This window comes from Marmota marmota, unplaced genomic scaffold (genome assembly GCF_001458135.2).
Source record: "Marmota marmota marmota unplaced genomic scaffold, marMar, whole genome shotgun sequence".
In the NCBI taxonomy this organism is placed as follows: Eukaryota; Metazoa; Chordata; class Mammalia; order Rodentia; family Sciuridae; genus Marmota; species Marmota marmota.
This window is the reverse complement of record NW_026000108.1, coordinates 51,609,600-51,625,738: the sequence shown is the minus strand read 5'-3', so window position 1 is coordinate 51,625,738 and position 16,139 is coordinate 51,609,600. Positions and strand designations below refer to the sequence as shown.

General features: G+C 31.5%; 1 protein-coding gene across 3 annotated transcripts in view; it reads left to right on the top strand.

Moving 5' to 3' along the window:
* The window catches only part of Uba6 (ubiquitin like modifier activating enzyme 6), a 75,869-nt gene extending 61,345 nt beyond the window's left edge, over nt 1-14,524 (top strand). For all 3 annotated transcript variants that reach the window (XM_048784587.1, XM_048784586.1, XM_048784588.1), the window contains 12 exons: nt 920-1,009; nt 1,118-1,198; nt 1,891-2,019; nt 3,824-3,875; nt 4,129-4,192; nt 5,157-5,226; nt 6,735-6,806; nt 9,573-9,690; nt 10,725-10,918; nt 11,703-11,830; nt 12,707-12,794; nt 13,728-14,524. In XM_048784587.1, the coding sequence (XP_048640544.1) occupies nt 920-1,009; nt 1,118-1,198; nt 1,891-2,019; nt 3,824-3,875; nt 4,129-4,192; nt 5,157-5,226; nt 6,735-6,806; nt 9,573-9,690; nt 10,725-10,918; nt 11,703-11,830; nt 12,707-12,794; nt 13,728-13,826 (1,185 nt within the window). In that variant the 3' untranslated portion in view covers nt 13,827-14,524. The remainder of the gene's footprint in view (nt 1-919; nt 1,010-1,117; nt 1,199-1,890; nt 2,020-3,823; nt 3,876-4,128; nt 4,193-5,156; nt 5,227-6,734; nt 6,807-9,572; nt 9,691-10,724; nt 10,919-11,702; nt 11,831-12,706; nt 12,795-13,727) is intronic.
* Nucleotides 14,525-16,139: the final 1,615 nt, after the last annotated feature.

Here is a 16,139-nt window from a genome sequence, read left to right as displayed (position 1 = left end):
TTTATTTAATGGGTATATTTGGTTTCAAAATTTTTATAAGGACATGTTTTTTCATATCCTCTCATGAAATCAGAAATTAATGCATTTTCATTATATTTAATGAAAATGTTACAAAATTCAGAAGTTTAATTTGAAGGTGATTAGATGGAAAAAAAATCATGCTGATGTCATTGTAAGATTTCCAATATAAATCTCTCCTAAACCTTTTCCTCTTTTTTTGGCTTCAAACTCTTGAGAACCAGAATGTAATACTCTCCTGGCTTCACTCTTTAATTTATAAAATATTTAGTAGTGTTTTATAGGGTCAAAAAACTCAAATCCAAATCTCTAAGTAAAAAAGAGACAAAGTGAGTCATTTTAGATTGGATAAATGAATAAGCCTCGCCTAACTGTACCCTATAATAAAGATTTCTTCAGTGCTCCTTTATCTACAAGAGATAACTTAGCTTTTGCCATTTATTTAAGACACACTTTCTGTAAGAAACTATACCACTCATCCTTGGTTCCAAGTATTTTTCTCCATAGAGAGACTTATATTACCCTAGGACTCATGGTACTATATTTTGGATTCTTGAATTACTTTTCAATGTAGGCGGCAGTAGTGTTCTGAAATTTTAAATCTTAGCTCATTTTTTTTTTTTTCCAGAAATAAAGGTATGTGTGGTTATACGCTGTGTGTACTACATGGTATACCAAATGATAGCACAGATGACAAAATGATAAAGTATTCATGTTTGTCCTTTGCTATTAACAAATAGGTTAAATGTCAAAAGAATTAATTTTAATTATGTAAGAGAAAATATTAAAATGTATGCTTGTACATGATTTTTTTATTTTTATATTGGTCTTAAGACTCAATTAAATCAATAAAAATTTATCGCTGCTTTTCTTAAGTATCTTTTGTCATGTGTTATAATAGCGAGATCCCCCAGAAGAGGAAATACCATTTTGTACCCTAAAATCCTTTCCAGCTGCTATCGAACACACTATACAGTGGGCAAGAGATAAGGTAAAAGTTCCTTTTTCAGAGAGTTTACCTTCTTTGAAGTGAGAATGTGATATATCCAACTTTAAAAAAAGACTTGTATGTGGAACATTTTTCTGTTCTCCCTTACAGTTTGAGAGTTCCTTTTCACACAAGCCTTCATTGTTTAACAAATTTTGGCAAACCTATCTATCGGCAGAAGAAGTCTTACAGGTAAAATTAATGCATTTTAATACAAACTTAACATTTTGTGTCATTATAATCTTAATTTCAAGTTACCTGTCTTACCTCCATAAAGAATGGTTAAAACATTAGTGTTGTACCTAAAAATTTAAAACATACATGAGGAATCTTGAAATTATGTCACAGATGACCTTATTTTAGTTTGATTGAACTATATGAAATTGTCAATGTTTAACTATGTTTGATCTGCAATAATGATAATAAGAGCAACAAATAATAAAAGGACTTGCTAAGCTCTTAGGGGAAAAATTGAGGAAGTTTTAGTGAAAATGTTTGGAGTAAACAGTAATCTCAGACTTAACTGCTCTCATGATAAGGGCAACTTCAAAGATGTTTTCTTGTATTCCTTTATCATATACTACTGAAAAGTCAGCTTTTTATAAATATTATTAATAGAATTCTTTGTACTCTAAGTACATATGTAGTAATAATAACATAGCTAGGAAAACACCTATCTTGTGAGAGTTAAATTTTTCTATGTAATCTCCTACCATTCTCTTCCTATAAAAGATAAATTAAAAGAAAGAGGCAGAAGAGAAAGGTAGAGACAAGGAACTTAAGGTGAAAAATAGAATAAAAACATTTAACAGAGATTTAGAAAGTGTATATATGTGTTTTTAATTTGAAGTATATTCGTGTTTTCTTTTTCTCTTCCATTCTAGAAAATACAAAGTGGGCAGAGTTTAGAAGGCTGTTTTCAAGTCATTAAGTTACTTACTAGAAGACCTAGAAATTGGTCCCAGTGTGTAGAATTAGCAAGATTAAAGTTTGAAAAATATTTTAACCATAAGGTAAGTAAGCATTCTGGGACATTAAGGAAAAGTCTGACCTTGACTCAACTAGTTATTTCTAAATTAATTTTATTGACCTCAAATGTCTACTAATTTTTTTTTTTTTTGGTCAAGGTTTTCAGAAATTAGTCACAGTGGGACTTGGTGACACACACCTATAATCTCAGTTGCTCAGGAGGCTGAGGCAGGAGGATCCCAAGTTCAAAGCCAGCCTCAGTAACTTATCAAGGCCCTATGCAACTCAGTGAGACCCCGTCTCTAAATAAAATACAAAAAAGAGCTATGGATGTACCTTGTGGTTAAGCGCCCCTGAATTCAATTCCTGGTACCAAAAAAAAAAAAAATAGTAATAAGCAAGAACGAGAGCACACACTAATTTCTCTTTCAATGTTACTCATTGGAGAAAGCATTTAAATTCCACTCATTGGCTTTTCTATTATGCATTTAACTGATTCTGTCTCCTTGTATTCAAAGTTGTGTTTCAGGTAGTTTTCTTTTCTAGGGAATAAGGAATATATTTTGCCTGTAGTCTAAAAGAAGTTTGTTTGAAATAGAAGTAAAAGTGAGAAAATAAGAGATCTTCAGTCATAAATTTTTGTCACAACTTTAACCTATCCAATCATATTTGAGAAACACAATTTATATCTATTACCTCAAATGTAAATTGAGGATAATAAATTATCCTCATAGTATAGTATCTGATACTTAGGGGTGGACTGAGAATCAAATGAGTTAATACAGTTGAAATATTTAGAACAGCACATGGCACATGAGTAATCACTAAATATTACCTATTCTTACTTGCAATTACATACAGTTACTAAAATGTTTACTGTAACTCTCTTTAGTCTCTCCCTCTCTTTTGGCTCTTACCTATAAGAATATAAAGTAAGTTCACCCTTTTTGGAAAAAAAAAAATCTTTGATTTTATTTGTCTTTTAACTTCCTTCATGCCTTTGCTTCTTAGAAAAAATGGTTTAATCACCCAGTGATTAAATGTGACTTCTTTCCCAAATACTATTCAAATTGTTCTTACCATGATTGGCAGTGCCCTCTTTGTTTTAGAATTTTTTAAAAACTTCTTTTAATTCTTATTTTCTGTGGAGTTTTTTTTTTAACTTTTTTTTAATATGGAAAAACTTCAATCTCATAAATGTGGAGGAAATAATATAATGAACCCACTGTGTCATAGTCATTTATCTTTCACCTCAGCTTAACCATTATCAATTTACAGATAATTTTGTTTCATCTATATTTCCATTCACATTCTCCCCTAGATGATTTTGAAGCAAATCCCAAATATCTTATCTCAAAATACTGTGGACTGTTACTTGTTATTTGTTGTAAGGATTAGCTCTTTATAAAAAACAAAGTGATATGTAAAATATGCCACCATTTTTATAATAGTGAATGAAGTAATGTTCAGTTGTGTTTGCTAAAGATATTTAGAAAAAGGTTATGATAAAAAATTACAATAGAGGTTTTTTCCAGGTATCGGGAGTAATAACAGGAAAATGGACAAGCAATATACAGATGACTGGGAACTTCACAATATACCTTTTAATGTTTTTTGATTCATGAAGCATGTATATATATTAACACATAGAAATGTTTAATTTTAATTTAAAAATTTAGTTGCTATCCAGGCTGATACCTATAATCCTAGTGACTCAAGGGATTTAGCTCAGTGGTAAATTGCCCTGGAGTTCATTCCCCGGTACAATCAATCAGTAGGTTCTCATGTACTATTGAGGGTTTCTTTAGTTCATGTTTTTTGTTTTTGTTGTTTTACTTTTTTCTTTAGGCTCTTCAGCTTCTTCACTGTTTTCCTCTGGACACACGATTAAAAGATGGCAGTAAGTGTAACCCAAGAGTCAATAAGAAATTTTTTTTTTTTTTTGTATAACAAAGAGGGTCTCCTTCCATCTTCCGTGCAATTCCCCTTCTCCCTTTTTTTAAATTTTTTTTTTTTAGTTTTTTATTTTTTTATCCCCCTCACATCATCATACATGTATTTTGTATAACGACGAGGGAAGAAGAAATTTTTAACATAACTTAGTACTAAACTGTCAGCATATATTGAAAATAATATTTGAATCTTTTTGTTAGGTTTATTTTGGCAGTCACCAAAGAGACCGCCTTCTCCAATAAAATTTGATTTGAATGAACCTTTGTAAGTATTTATATCAATTTGTGTACATTTCTTAATTGCAAGGGCTTTAATGTTAAATGATTGCATAAGAAAATTATTAACAAGTAATTCTGACCACAACTTTTCATTTCACATAAATGTAAATCCATTTACTCACATGGTAAATAACTTCATTATTTATATCTACTATAATGTAAAACCAAAATCATCTCATTAACTTTCTCAATAAAAAACATAAACTGATAATAAGTGTTTTATACTTAATAAAGCTGAGAATTTTTAATTATATGGAGGAAGCAGCAATTATTACTGAGTATCTCCCTAAGTAATTTCAAATAAATTTTCAAAGGAATTGGTTTCATTTCTGGATGTACTATATTAATGCACATTAGATTCACGCTTATTTATATATTTTTATTAAACACTTATCTTGCCTTCACTAATCTTCCTTTCCACAAATAGCTCTTTGCTAAATTTTCTCATCCAGTGCTTGTAGGCCTCCAGTCACCTTATCCTGCTTCTCTATAAAGTTTAACCTTTTTTGTTTTTAAACAGTCTCTTGTTTAGATTGAACCTGATGTATACTCTTGAATACCTGGTATATAATATTTTCTTAGGAATTAAAATGAATTTTCTTCCACAGGTTTAAATTTTCTACTTCTCACCATTCACTCCTTTCCTCAAAGTAGTCATGATAACTACCTGAATATTATTACTGTTCAGTGTTTTTAAGAATAAACATTTAGGGCTGTGGTTGTAGCTCAGTGGTAGAGCCCTCTCTAGCTCTTGTGCAACACTAGGTTCAATCCTCAGGACCACATAAAAATAAATAAAGGTATCTATCGTGTCCATCTATAACTAAAAAAATTTTTTTAAATAAATATTTAATATTTTTTCTTTTATAATTTTGGCAGAGTTTTGTTCTAAACTGGAATTTTATTAAAACTGTGCATTCAAACTTTGCTTTAATTTTTTATTTCAAAAGGCACCTCAGTTTCCTTCAGAATGCTGCAAAACTATATGCTACAGTATATTGTGTTCCATTTTTAGAAAAGGTAAGATATTTTTCAACCCCTAACAATTAGATGTAAAACCAGGTTAAAATTAGTTGATTGAATCAAAATGTGTTTTTTACAAGAATAATTCTTTTTAAACAAAGTTTTTGTTGTATTGTCCATTCTAACATAGCAGAAGTATTCATTGCAGTATTACTAAATTGAAGAAAATTGAATTTTACTTTCTGAATTTGCATATGAAACAGTTATTATAAAAGCGGTCATACTTTATTTTTAAAATATTTCTAATCTGTTATTCTATTCTAAAAAGCTAAAATGAGCCATTTTATAGCAATTTTAAATACTCTTAGAGATTCTCTTCATTAATTATTTTTTACTTATTGTAATATTAACTTACATGTTTCCAGAAATCTAAAAACCCTCCCCTATATTGAACTTTCTTACCCTTATCAGTATAGTCACTGTCCTAGACATCATGTTTGTTGACTCATATCCAAAGGATCACATATAATCTTGCGAGACAAGTGTGCATTGGTTGATTTTTCTTCACAAATGCATATTAGAGCTAAATAAATTGCTATACTGTCACATAGGCCAAATAAAGAAATATGAACTGGATCCATATTATACTGAATATATATATATATATATGTGTGTGTGTGTGTGTATATATGATTTTATATATACTAACTAAAAATGATTGGATTTATAATAGGCAATTTTACCTGGATCCAAAATAATCATATATATATATATATATATATATATATATATATATGATTATTTTGGATCCAGGTAAAATTGCCTATTATAAATCCAATCATTTTTAGTTAGTATATATAAAATATATCACAAATGTCTAATAGCAATAACAGTATTTTATAAGAGTAGTAATTGACCTCAGAAGCAGTATATTCATGCCTATAATCCTAGTGACTCAGGAGGCTGTAGCAGGAAGATCTGAAGTTCAAGGCTGACAACTTAAGTGAGAACCCTAGCAACTTATCAAGACACTCTCTGAATAAAAAGGTTTGGGGATATAGCTCAGTGCTAAAGTGCCCCGGAGTTCAATCCCTAGTACCAAAAAGAAAGAAAAGCCTGTGTCCAAGCAGCTTTTTAATAGTGAATATGGCTCCAAAAACCTTAAATTGATCTAAGTTCATCTTGAGTCATTTGAATATTTTTCTGTTTTTCAAAGTATGAAGTCCATTTGCTTATCTGTTGAACAGAATGTTGTGCAAGGGACTTTGTAAAAACATTGGTGCTAAAAATAATAAAGGTAATCCCTTTTTTAAAATCTGCAAAAAGAGCTAAAATTTCAGGTTTGTTGACAGATAAGTACTTTTTCACCCCAGCCCCTCCTCCCCCTATAGCCATTATGGGTGATAATTTTATAGAAATAAACCTAAGTGTCTCAAATGGGTGTAGCCTAAATATTTCAGATGGTAAATTATTCACAATTTGGGTAAAGGACTTTTTGGATGTTTTTAGCTTTAGAATTCAGAATTAGAGAATTATGTTTGTTTATTGCTTTTTTAAAAAAACAGGACTTGTCAACAGATGCCCTTGTGAGTATTCTTTCAGAAGTAAAGATTCAGGAATTCAAACCTTCCAACAAGGTAAATTTAGAAATTAATTCATTTAACAATAGTCTCACGGACTTTTGTTCATATCAAGTTCCAATCTAAACATGGAGAATACTACAATAAACCCTTACAGATGTTATATTTCAGTGGGACAGAGATGTATGTACCATATGAAATGCCAATAAACATATAATAATATCAGTATAGACAGAAATGCTAAGAAAAAATCAATAAGGGAAAGAAATTAGAAAAGATAAATATTTTGTGTTTTACTTTGAGATAAGAAGCTAGTGGATGATTTTTAAGCAGAGGAATAACAATATGTTAAAAGGATAAATGACTATAAGAATGAATGTTAAGACACACAGAAAAGCAGGAAAAGCTGTTCAAAAGTTCTTGTAAGAACACACAGGCAAGAGATAATGGTTTGAATAAGTGTAGTAGGTTACTGGTTGGGAAAGAATTGGATTCTCTATATAATTTACTGTAGTTGTGAGAGGATTTCTAAGGGATTTAAAGTGGAATGTGAGAGAAAAAAAGATTACATTCTTGGTTGAAATTAGAAGTAAGCTTAGTTGTTCAGAGTTAAGGAGATAAGAAGATAAAGGAAGTTTACTACAGAGAAAAGAAGGTATGAAATCATTGCCCAGTAGAGTGGAAAAGTCTCTTAATTTAAAACGTAGTAAAATTGCAAGACAACCCTGAAGACCCACTTTAACATATTCTACTAAATATTGGTGGAGAAAAAGATTATTACCATTTTTCAGTTACATTTAGCTGTTGGGGTACTATTATACTGTAGCATACATGGAAAATTGGATATAGCTAAGACTGTGATTTTGTTTATCAAATATGCTAGGGTGCTGGGGCTGGGAATATGGTTCAGTGGTAGAGCACTTGCCTAGCAAGCACAAGGTCTTGCATTTGATCGCCAGCATCACAAAAACAAACAAATGGAGCTGGGGCTATAGCTAAGCGGCAGAGTGGTTGCCTAGCATGTATGAGGCACTAGGTATAATCCTTAGCACAACATAAAAATAAATAAACAAAGGCATTCTGTCCATCTACAACTACAAAAAACATTTTTTTAAAAAGGGGGGGTGGGGTTGTAGCTCAGTGGTAGAGCACTTGCCTCGAATGCTTGGCCCTGGGTTAAATCCTCAGCACCACATAAAGGTAAATAAATAAAAATAAAGATATTGTGTCCATCTACAGCTAAAAAAGTATTTTAAAAACACACAGAAAAGAAATATAATAAAGATGGATCATAAAATTTAGGCAACATAAATAGGAAAGTTTGAAAATATCAAAGCATTTTTCTTTTTCACAAATTTAGTGTGTGTGCATTTTTTGCATGCACTCCTAAAGTCATCCACTTTTACCCTTTAACTATATGAGATAAAGTGGAATAATGACTTCCTGCAAAATTCAAGGAAGAATTAGTGTGTGCAGTCTTCCATTCTGCTTTTTACTTAGGAGGAAGTGAAGTCTTTTAGGCAGTTGTGCTATATGAAATGTTCATGACATGTAGCCTGTAAAGAATAAAAGTACAATAAAGATTAGTAGAAGTTTCAAATGAAGAAGTTTCCTAGCCCATGTTTCTCTCATGGATGAAACTAGACAGAAGCTAAGGAAACATGCTTCATTAACTTTACTGGCCTTTATTTCTCTTCCTTCAGTATACTGGCTTTCGTTGCTTCTATGTGTTATCAGAAGTTCAAGGATAATAAATTTTCCTGAGCAGTTAAGCTATGGTTTTAACATGAATTATGGTCTTTTTACAATTCTTTTAAGTAGTTCATACCAAAAGTATCAATTAGACATTCTGACTTACAAAAGTTTCTGCTTTCTTGACTCTAACATGTTAAATATTTGTAATAATGTTTAATCTGTGAAAACATGAATTGGATGTATTTTTAAATGAGAAATAGTACTTTATTAAGTAATTATGAAACTAGTTTTTTATTTGAAACTATTCGTATTCTATGGAATATTTAATAATTCCTTAACAATAATTATTTGTGATATATACCACTTTTAACATGATAAATTATTGTATTATGAAGAAAAACATTCTTTAGGAAAGAACTTTTTTTCAGCATTCAGTTTATATATTTTATATACTTTTATGTGTTATTTTATTCTTCAATTTCCTTTACTACATAAAACAGCTCTGCACTAACTTAGGCAGTTGATTGAAAGTAGATTTGTCAGAATCAAAATTATTTTAATATTAACTTCATTTTAGTGTGAAATTTTAAAGAACTACATAAGCTATTCAGTTAAAATATTTTTAACACCTAGTATGAAAAGGTTTGTTCTAGATATATTGGAGGTCTCTCAGTGAACAAGATAAATAAAGAGCCCTATTCTCACACAATGTATATGCCCAGTGTGAGAAGAGAGATAATAACCTAAACAAAAATATAACCAGGCGTGGTGACACGCACCTGTACCCAACTCTTGGAAGACTGAGGTAAGAGGAAGTTGAAAGAAAGCCTGGGCAATTTAGCAAGATCCTATTTCAAAATTAAAAAATTTTTAAAGGGCCAGAGATATAGCTCAATGGTAGAGTTCTGGCCTAGCATGCATGAGTACCATATAATGCATGTACCCAGTACCACAAAACAAATATATAAATACCAGTAGTACTAAGGGAATATGTAACATATGTTAAACCATAATGATTAATAATCTGATTAAAATACATGGAGGAAATATTTTTTCTTTCTGACCTATTTGACAAAACAGATAAATGATGCAGAATGTGGTAATGTTAATAAATATGTCTATTTAAAGGTTGTTCAAACAGATGAAACTGCAAGGAAACCAGATCATGTTCCTATTAGTAGTGAAGATGAGAGGAATGCTATTTTCCAACTAGAAAAGGCTATTTCATCTAATGAAGCTACCAAAAGTAAGCAAAACTCTATATAAAAGATTTTTTTTTCACAAAGCTCCATACCAAAGTTTGTAGGATTAAATAACAGTAGCAATATCAATCATATGAAAGTCACTATTCATCTTTCTCTGACTAAATTCATCATTTTCCCTACTATGACTCTACCTTCAGATGTTGAAATCTAATTCTCCAAATCACATTAACTGCTTTGTTGTACTTCTTATTGTTTTAGTTATTCAGATAATAAGCAGTCTAAAGAGATGAGCAAAGAACTCTTGTTTTTAAAATATTAAAAATTTAGGTTAATGGAGTCCTTATTGAGACTAATGTCTAGATAGACCCATTTAAATCACTTTAGAATAAAGAATCATACAGAATTCTTTTTATTCTCTGTAATTACTGTCCAGGAATATAAACTGACCTGTAAACTGACCTGTACATCTTTGCTGAATGGTCTTACATATTAAAATACAGGAAAACAGAACTTTCAGTTTTTTAAACACAAAACCATTTGCTCTTATGTTTAGGCTTTCTAACTATCTTTTGTTACATAAACCAGTGGTTCTAAGATTTTTGGGATTCTGTGTATGCACCAGTAAAATTTCAGAAAAAAACAATTTAGAATAATCACTAGGATAACTGGAAATCTTCCAAAAAGATACATATTTTTACTTGACCAACTAACCCAAATAGTTGTCAGAGGGAAAATGTCCCAGGGTAGGATTTATGGAGTAAATTTTAATAAGATCAAATATTGATGTTTTTATTATAAGCCATTTGGCAACAGATATGTGGTCTTTAGCTTTCTTATTTTGCTTTTTACTAGAAAGGGGTTTGAGAGAGAAAACTTCTAGTTTTGTGGTACTAAAGCCATTAATTTCTTTTTATATTCTCTATATAACTTAAGTTGTTTGGATTTTTCTTATATTTTTCAATCATTTAAAAATATAAAAGCAAATCTTTAAAAGTTATATATATATTGTTTTTTGCTTTACCATAATAACTTTACCACTTACTGAGAATTTTGTTCTTCTGTTCACTATGATTAGGTGACCTTCAGATGGCAGTGCTTTCATTTGAAAAAGATGATGATAGTAATGGACACATAGATTTCATCACAGCTGCATCCAATCTTCGTGCCAAAATGTATAGCATTGAACCAGCTGACCGTTTCAAAACAAAGCGCATAGCTGGTAAAATTATACCAGCTATAGCTACATCCACTGCTGCGGTTTCTGGCTTGGTACGTTTATTCTTCAAATAAAAATGTTTCTTTTTCATTGCCTGTTTCCTTTGTAGCCCCAGATAGTCACTCAGATGTTAGAGATGGTAGAATAAATATTGTGTCTTGCAATTAAAATTCTCAAGATTTTTTTGAATACACAATAATCTACACTTTGAGGTTTTATGTGTATAAACATTTTAACATAAAAAATGGCTTAGAAGAGATTATGATCAGTCATCATTGTGTTTTCCAAATAATGTAGTTAATTATCTGCCCCTATATTGAGTGGTTTTAGACTGATATATTTTTTGAGTTCTGTCATCTGTTTTCAGAGTAAGAATATTCCATAGTCAAATTAATATTTTTAAATAATTTTGCTTATTAAGTAAGGAATAGATTGAAAATTTACAAATAAGATATACTAAAAATGTAGAGGCCTAAAAATATGAAATTACAGGTGGCGTACACCTGTAATAGCAGAGGCTCTGGAAGCTGAGGCAGGAGGATTTCGAGTTCAAAGCAAGCTTCAGCATGTCAAGGTGCTAAGCAACTCAGACCCTGTCTTTAAATAAAATACAAAATAGGGCTGGGAATATGGCTCAGTGGTTGAGTGCCCCTGAGTTCAATGCCTGGTATCCACCCACCAAAAAAAGAAAGAAATTCATTACTCCTTTCTTATAGCTGCTTTTACTCATTACAAAGAAGTACTTGAAAAGAACTTGGGAAAACCAAGTAGATCCAATTATAGTCACATGAGTATTTTTAGGCTATTTATATAATCAAATCACCTTCTTTCATCTAGGTTGCCTTGGAGATGATCAAAGTAACTGGTGGCTATCCTTTTGAAGCTTACAAAAATTGTTTCCTTAACTTAGCCATTCCAATTATAGTATTTACAGAGACGTCAGAAGTAAGAAAGACTGAAATCAGGTATGTATGAAGGATCTATTTCTCTTGCAGGAAAAGAATGAAATAATAGATTCTATCATTTCAAAGGGAAAATACTGGTTTCACCTCTCTTTCTGATATATAAATCCTTGTCATCACTTCAAGACCAGATCAAACCTTACCTTCATGAATCATTTCTGACTAAACTAGCCAGAAAACTCTCACAGCACTTGCTCTGTCACATAATTTAGCATTGTACTTTATGGTTTCATCTTACTGCCTAACCTACATAAATTAGAAGGCACTCTGGTGTCTGTGGGTCCTTAGGTTTAGAATCTAATTCCACAAGCTTGTGACAATGAAAAACAATTCCCTCCATTTTTCACATTTCAGGTTGACAATAACCAAAGACTTAAAAAAAAAAAAAATCGTAGCAAAGATGTGCAAAAGTAAGCACTGTTATACTTTGCTGATGAGAATACAAAATAGTATTAGTACATAACAGAAATATGGCCCTGTATTTTATATTTGCAAATATATTTGTACACATCTTAAATTAAATATATGCAAGATAATCATTCTGGTATTGTTTATAATAGCCAATGATTGAAACAGCTCAAATGTCTGGTAATAAGGGTCTGGAACGTCCACACAATGAAACCTATCTAGCTGTTAAAAAAGACAGCCAGCACTCTCTTAAGTGAAACATATTGATTTGTAATAGAACACTGAAAGGCTCAACAAGGTACAAATAAAAGTGATTACCTGATGTTATAGGAAATAAGTGGTGGACGATTTTAGCAATTATATTTTTTCTTTTTAATGGACTACAGGAGGTGGTGGTGTTGTTATTATTATTGTTATTATTGAAGGGAAGAAAATTTAAATGTTTCTGTTCTGAATATTCTTTTGCAACAGAAATGGAATATCATTTACAATTTGGGACAGATGGACTGTACATGGAAAAGAAGATTTCACACTCTTGGATTTCATAAATGCAGTTAAAGTGAGATACTTTTTATTCTTTTAGTTTATTAGTAGCTTTGAGTCTAGTAGTCCCTTCTTATTCAGGTATTTCAAGACCCTCAGTGGATGCCTGAAACTACAAACAACACTGAACTCTTCATCTATTGTTTAATTTATAAATTAGGTACAGTAAAGATTAACAGTGATAATAGTAAAATAGAACAATTATTATAGGGGCTGGGGTTGTGGCTCAGTGGTAGAGCACTTGCCTAGCATGCTTGAGGCACTAGGTTCGATCCTCAGCACCACATAAATATAAAATAAAGATATTGTGTACACCTAAAACTAAAAAATAAATATTTTTTAAAAATAGAACAATTATAATATATATTGTAATGAAAATGTCTTTCTTTCAAAACGCTTTTTGTACAGTAGATCTTAGTAACCTTGGCATAGGATTTTTTATTTCCTTATGAATTATAGAATTTTTACCGTTTCACTTGAAGCATTTTATAGCTTGTCTTTGGCATGTCTGAATTGCCAGCATCAATATTATTGCACATTGAGGCTCCTTATTATATAAAATAAGGGTTACTTGAACACTAGTATTGCAGCAAACGATCTGATAACCAGGACACCTACTAAGCACCTAGTGAGTGGGTAGCATTTACAACAGGTATATGCTGAACCAAAGGATGATTCCAGTCCTGAATAAGTTAGAGCAGAACAGCTTGGGGTTTCATCATGGTACTGAACACAATTTAAAACTTTTTTCTGGATTTTTCATTTAATATTTTCAAACTATGGTTAACTTTGGGAAACAAAATCATGGATTATTGGGACAACTAAGTTTTATCCCTAGCTTTACTGGAAGTTACAAATATTATTTATCATAAGCTTGCTCTCTTTTTACTGGTAATGTAACATTTTTACTCAAGTATTTCATTTTTCCCTCTTGGGTGTTCACTTTTAGGAGAAGTATGGAATTGAGCCAACAATGGTGGTACAAGGAGTAAAAATGCTCTATGTTCCTGTAATGCCTGGTCATGCAAAAAGATTAAAGTTAACGTAAGTATCAGGCATATACAAAAGAGTCAAAACATAAGCTGGATACAGATTGAAAAATTAAATATAGAAGATTTTGAAATCCATATAAAAGCATTACTTTTGTCTAATGACATTGGTAAAGACAGGGAATCTGCTAGGGGAAAGCCAATAATCTCTCAGAAGAAAATCATGGGATTACAGTACCTTTGTAAAGTTTTTGTAGATCAATCAGGTCTTTAGCTAACAGACTTAGAAACTTGATATAGTCAATACACTAAGTAAAAGTAGATCCATCTCATGTGGAAATGCAGTGATGACTGGGATCATGAGACTGAAGTATAAAACAAAAATGCCAAGCTGGCCATAGTGGCATACATGTCTAATCCCAGCTACTCAGGAGGCTGAGGTAGAAGGATTGCAAGTTTCAGCCAGCTTGGGCAATTTATCAAGACCTTATCTCAAGAAAGAGCTGGAAATACAACTCAGTGATAGAGTACTTGCCTAGTGTATGTAATACCTGGTTTCAATGCCCAGTACTGAAAGAAAGAAGAAGAAGAAAAGAAAATGCCATTTAGTTTTATTCCTTTATTTGACTTGTTTTTGTTAAAGGTATGCGGTGTGTGCCAGGTTCTGCTCTAAGCATTAGATTTACATCAGTAAACAAAGCAGAGTCCCTTCCTACACAAGTGTGTCAGATAATAAATCATCTATAGGGAAAATAAAGAAAAAAAAAAAAGAAAAGGAAATGTGGAAAGTGGGATTTTGAGTTGAAGTTAGTCTAGATATTCCCTGTGCCACTCATATTCTCACTTTGTAAGATGGCATAAGAGCAGAGAGAGAAAAGGGAGGCAGGGAGGGAGGGAGAACCAAAAAAGCTGAGGTTTTTAAAATAGTCTGCAAGGTCCCAGATGATCTCATTCTTAGTTTTCCCCCTAACTTACTTTCCTATTTTTCTTGTTCACGATATTACAGATACCCTGGCCTCCTTACTTTTCCATGATTACTCTAGCCACGGTCCAGCATGGGACCTTTGTTCTAGTTACTCCCCCTTATTATCATTCTTTGTGAGATGGAGAACTGGCTTATTCTCACCTTTGGTCTTTGTATTTCCTAAAAAATCTTTTCTCAACTGTATTTAATACTATAACCTGTGCTAGCTCCAATCTAGTGTGCCCAACCCCCTTTTTCCTACTTTTTCATTTTTATATAGCACTAATAATTGTCTTATGGCTACTGTAAATTTTGCTTATATCCATTGTTTATCTTGTGTCTTCTCCCCACACCCACACTACAATATAAGTATCACAAGGACAGAAATCTTTGTTTTATCTGGTCATTTTTTTATCCTAAGCACTTAGACCAATATCTGACATATAATAGGTATCAATGCATATTTGTCATGAATCAATGAATCTCTACATGATGGTTTTCTTTAACATACCTGTGAGTCGTAACTATGTTTATCAATTAATGTTAATATAATCCTAATTATTTTTACCTATAAAAACAAAATTAGTATATTAGCTAAGGCATTAACTTGCCTTATTGTTTTTCATCAGGATCTCAAAGTGACTTTTGAATAAATTCAGAGTAGTATTTAGAATTCTTTTGTTATAAGCTACCAAGACATGAGTGGATATGTTGTGAAGTATATTGACTAATGGAATTTAAAATTTGCTTCAAATAAGAAAATTGAGAATTGACAAAGTATCTCCAGCATGATGGGCTTTTGAACAATATTTCTTATTACATTGTTCATTTAGCAGATAGTTGAGTTACCTATCAAGCATCTGGACACTTGAGGTCACTCAGTGACGTTATGGCTCAGAGCATGAGGTTGGCTTTAGAAAAACCTGGGTTCACATTGCTTATACAGCTACTTACTTGTTTTGATTACATAGTTCAGAGTCTGGCTTGAAGTTGGTACCCATTATCTGATAGATAATTTTTTTTTTAATTTTTTTTTTAGTTGTCTTGATCCTTTGTTTATTTTTATGTGGTGCTGACAATCGAACCCAGGGCCTCACACATGCTAGGCAAGCACTCTACCACTGAGCCACAACCCCAGCCCTCTGAGCCACAACCCCAGCCCCTGATAGATAATATTAGGCAACAGAACAACATCAAACTTATATTTTAAGAGAATTCTGGCAGCTGTATAGAGGAGAAGGAAACTAGAGACTGGAAATAACTTGAATTTTAAGATTTCTTACTTTTTTTAAAACAGAAATACTAGAGAATATGATGCCTCCAAACTTTCTAAGAGAGTATGGGAAAAGAATTAATTTTTCAAAATTATTGCTTACTTTTTTTTTTTTTTTTTTTTTTTTTTTTTTTT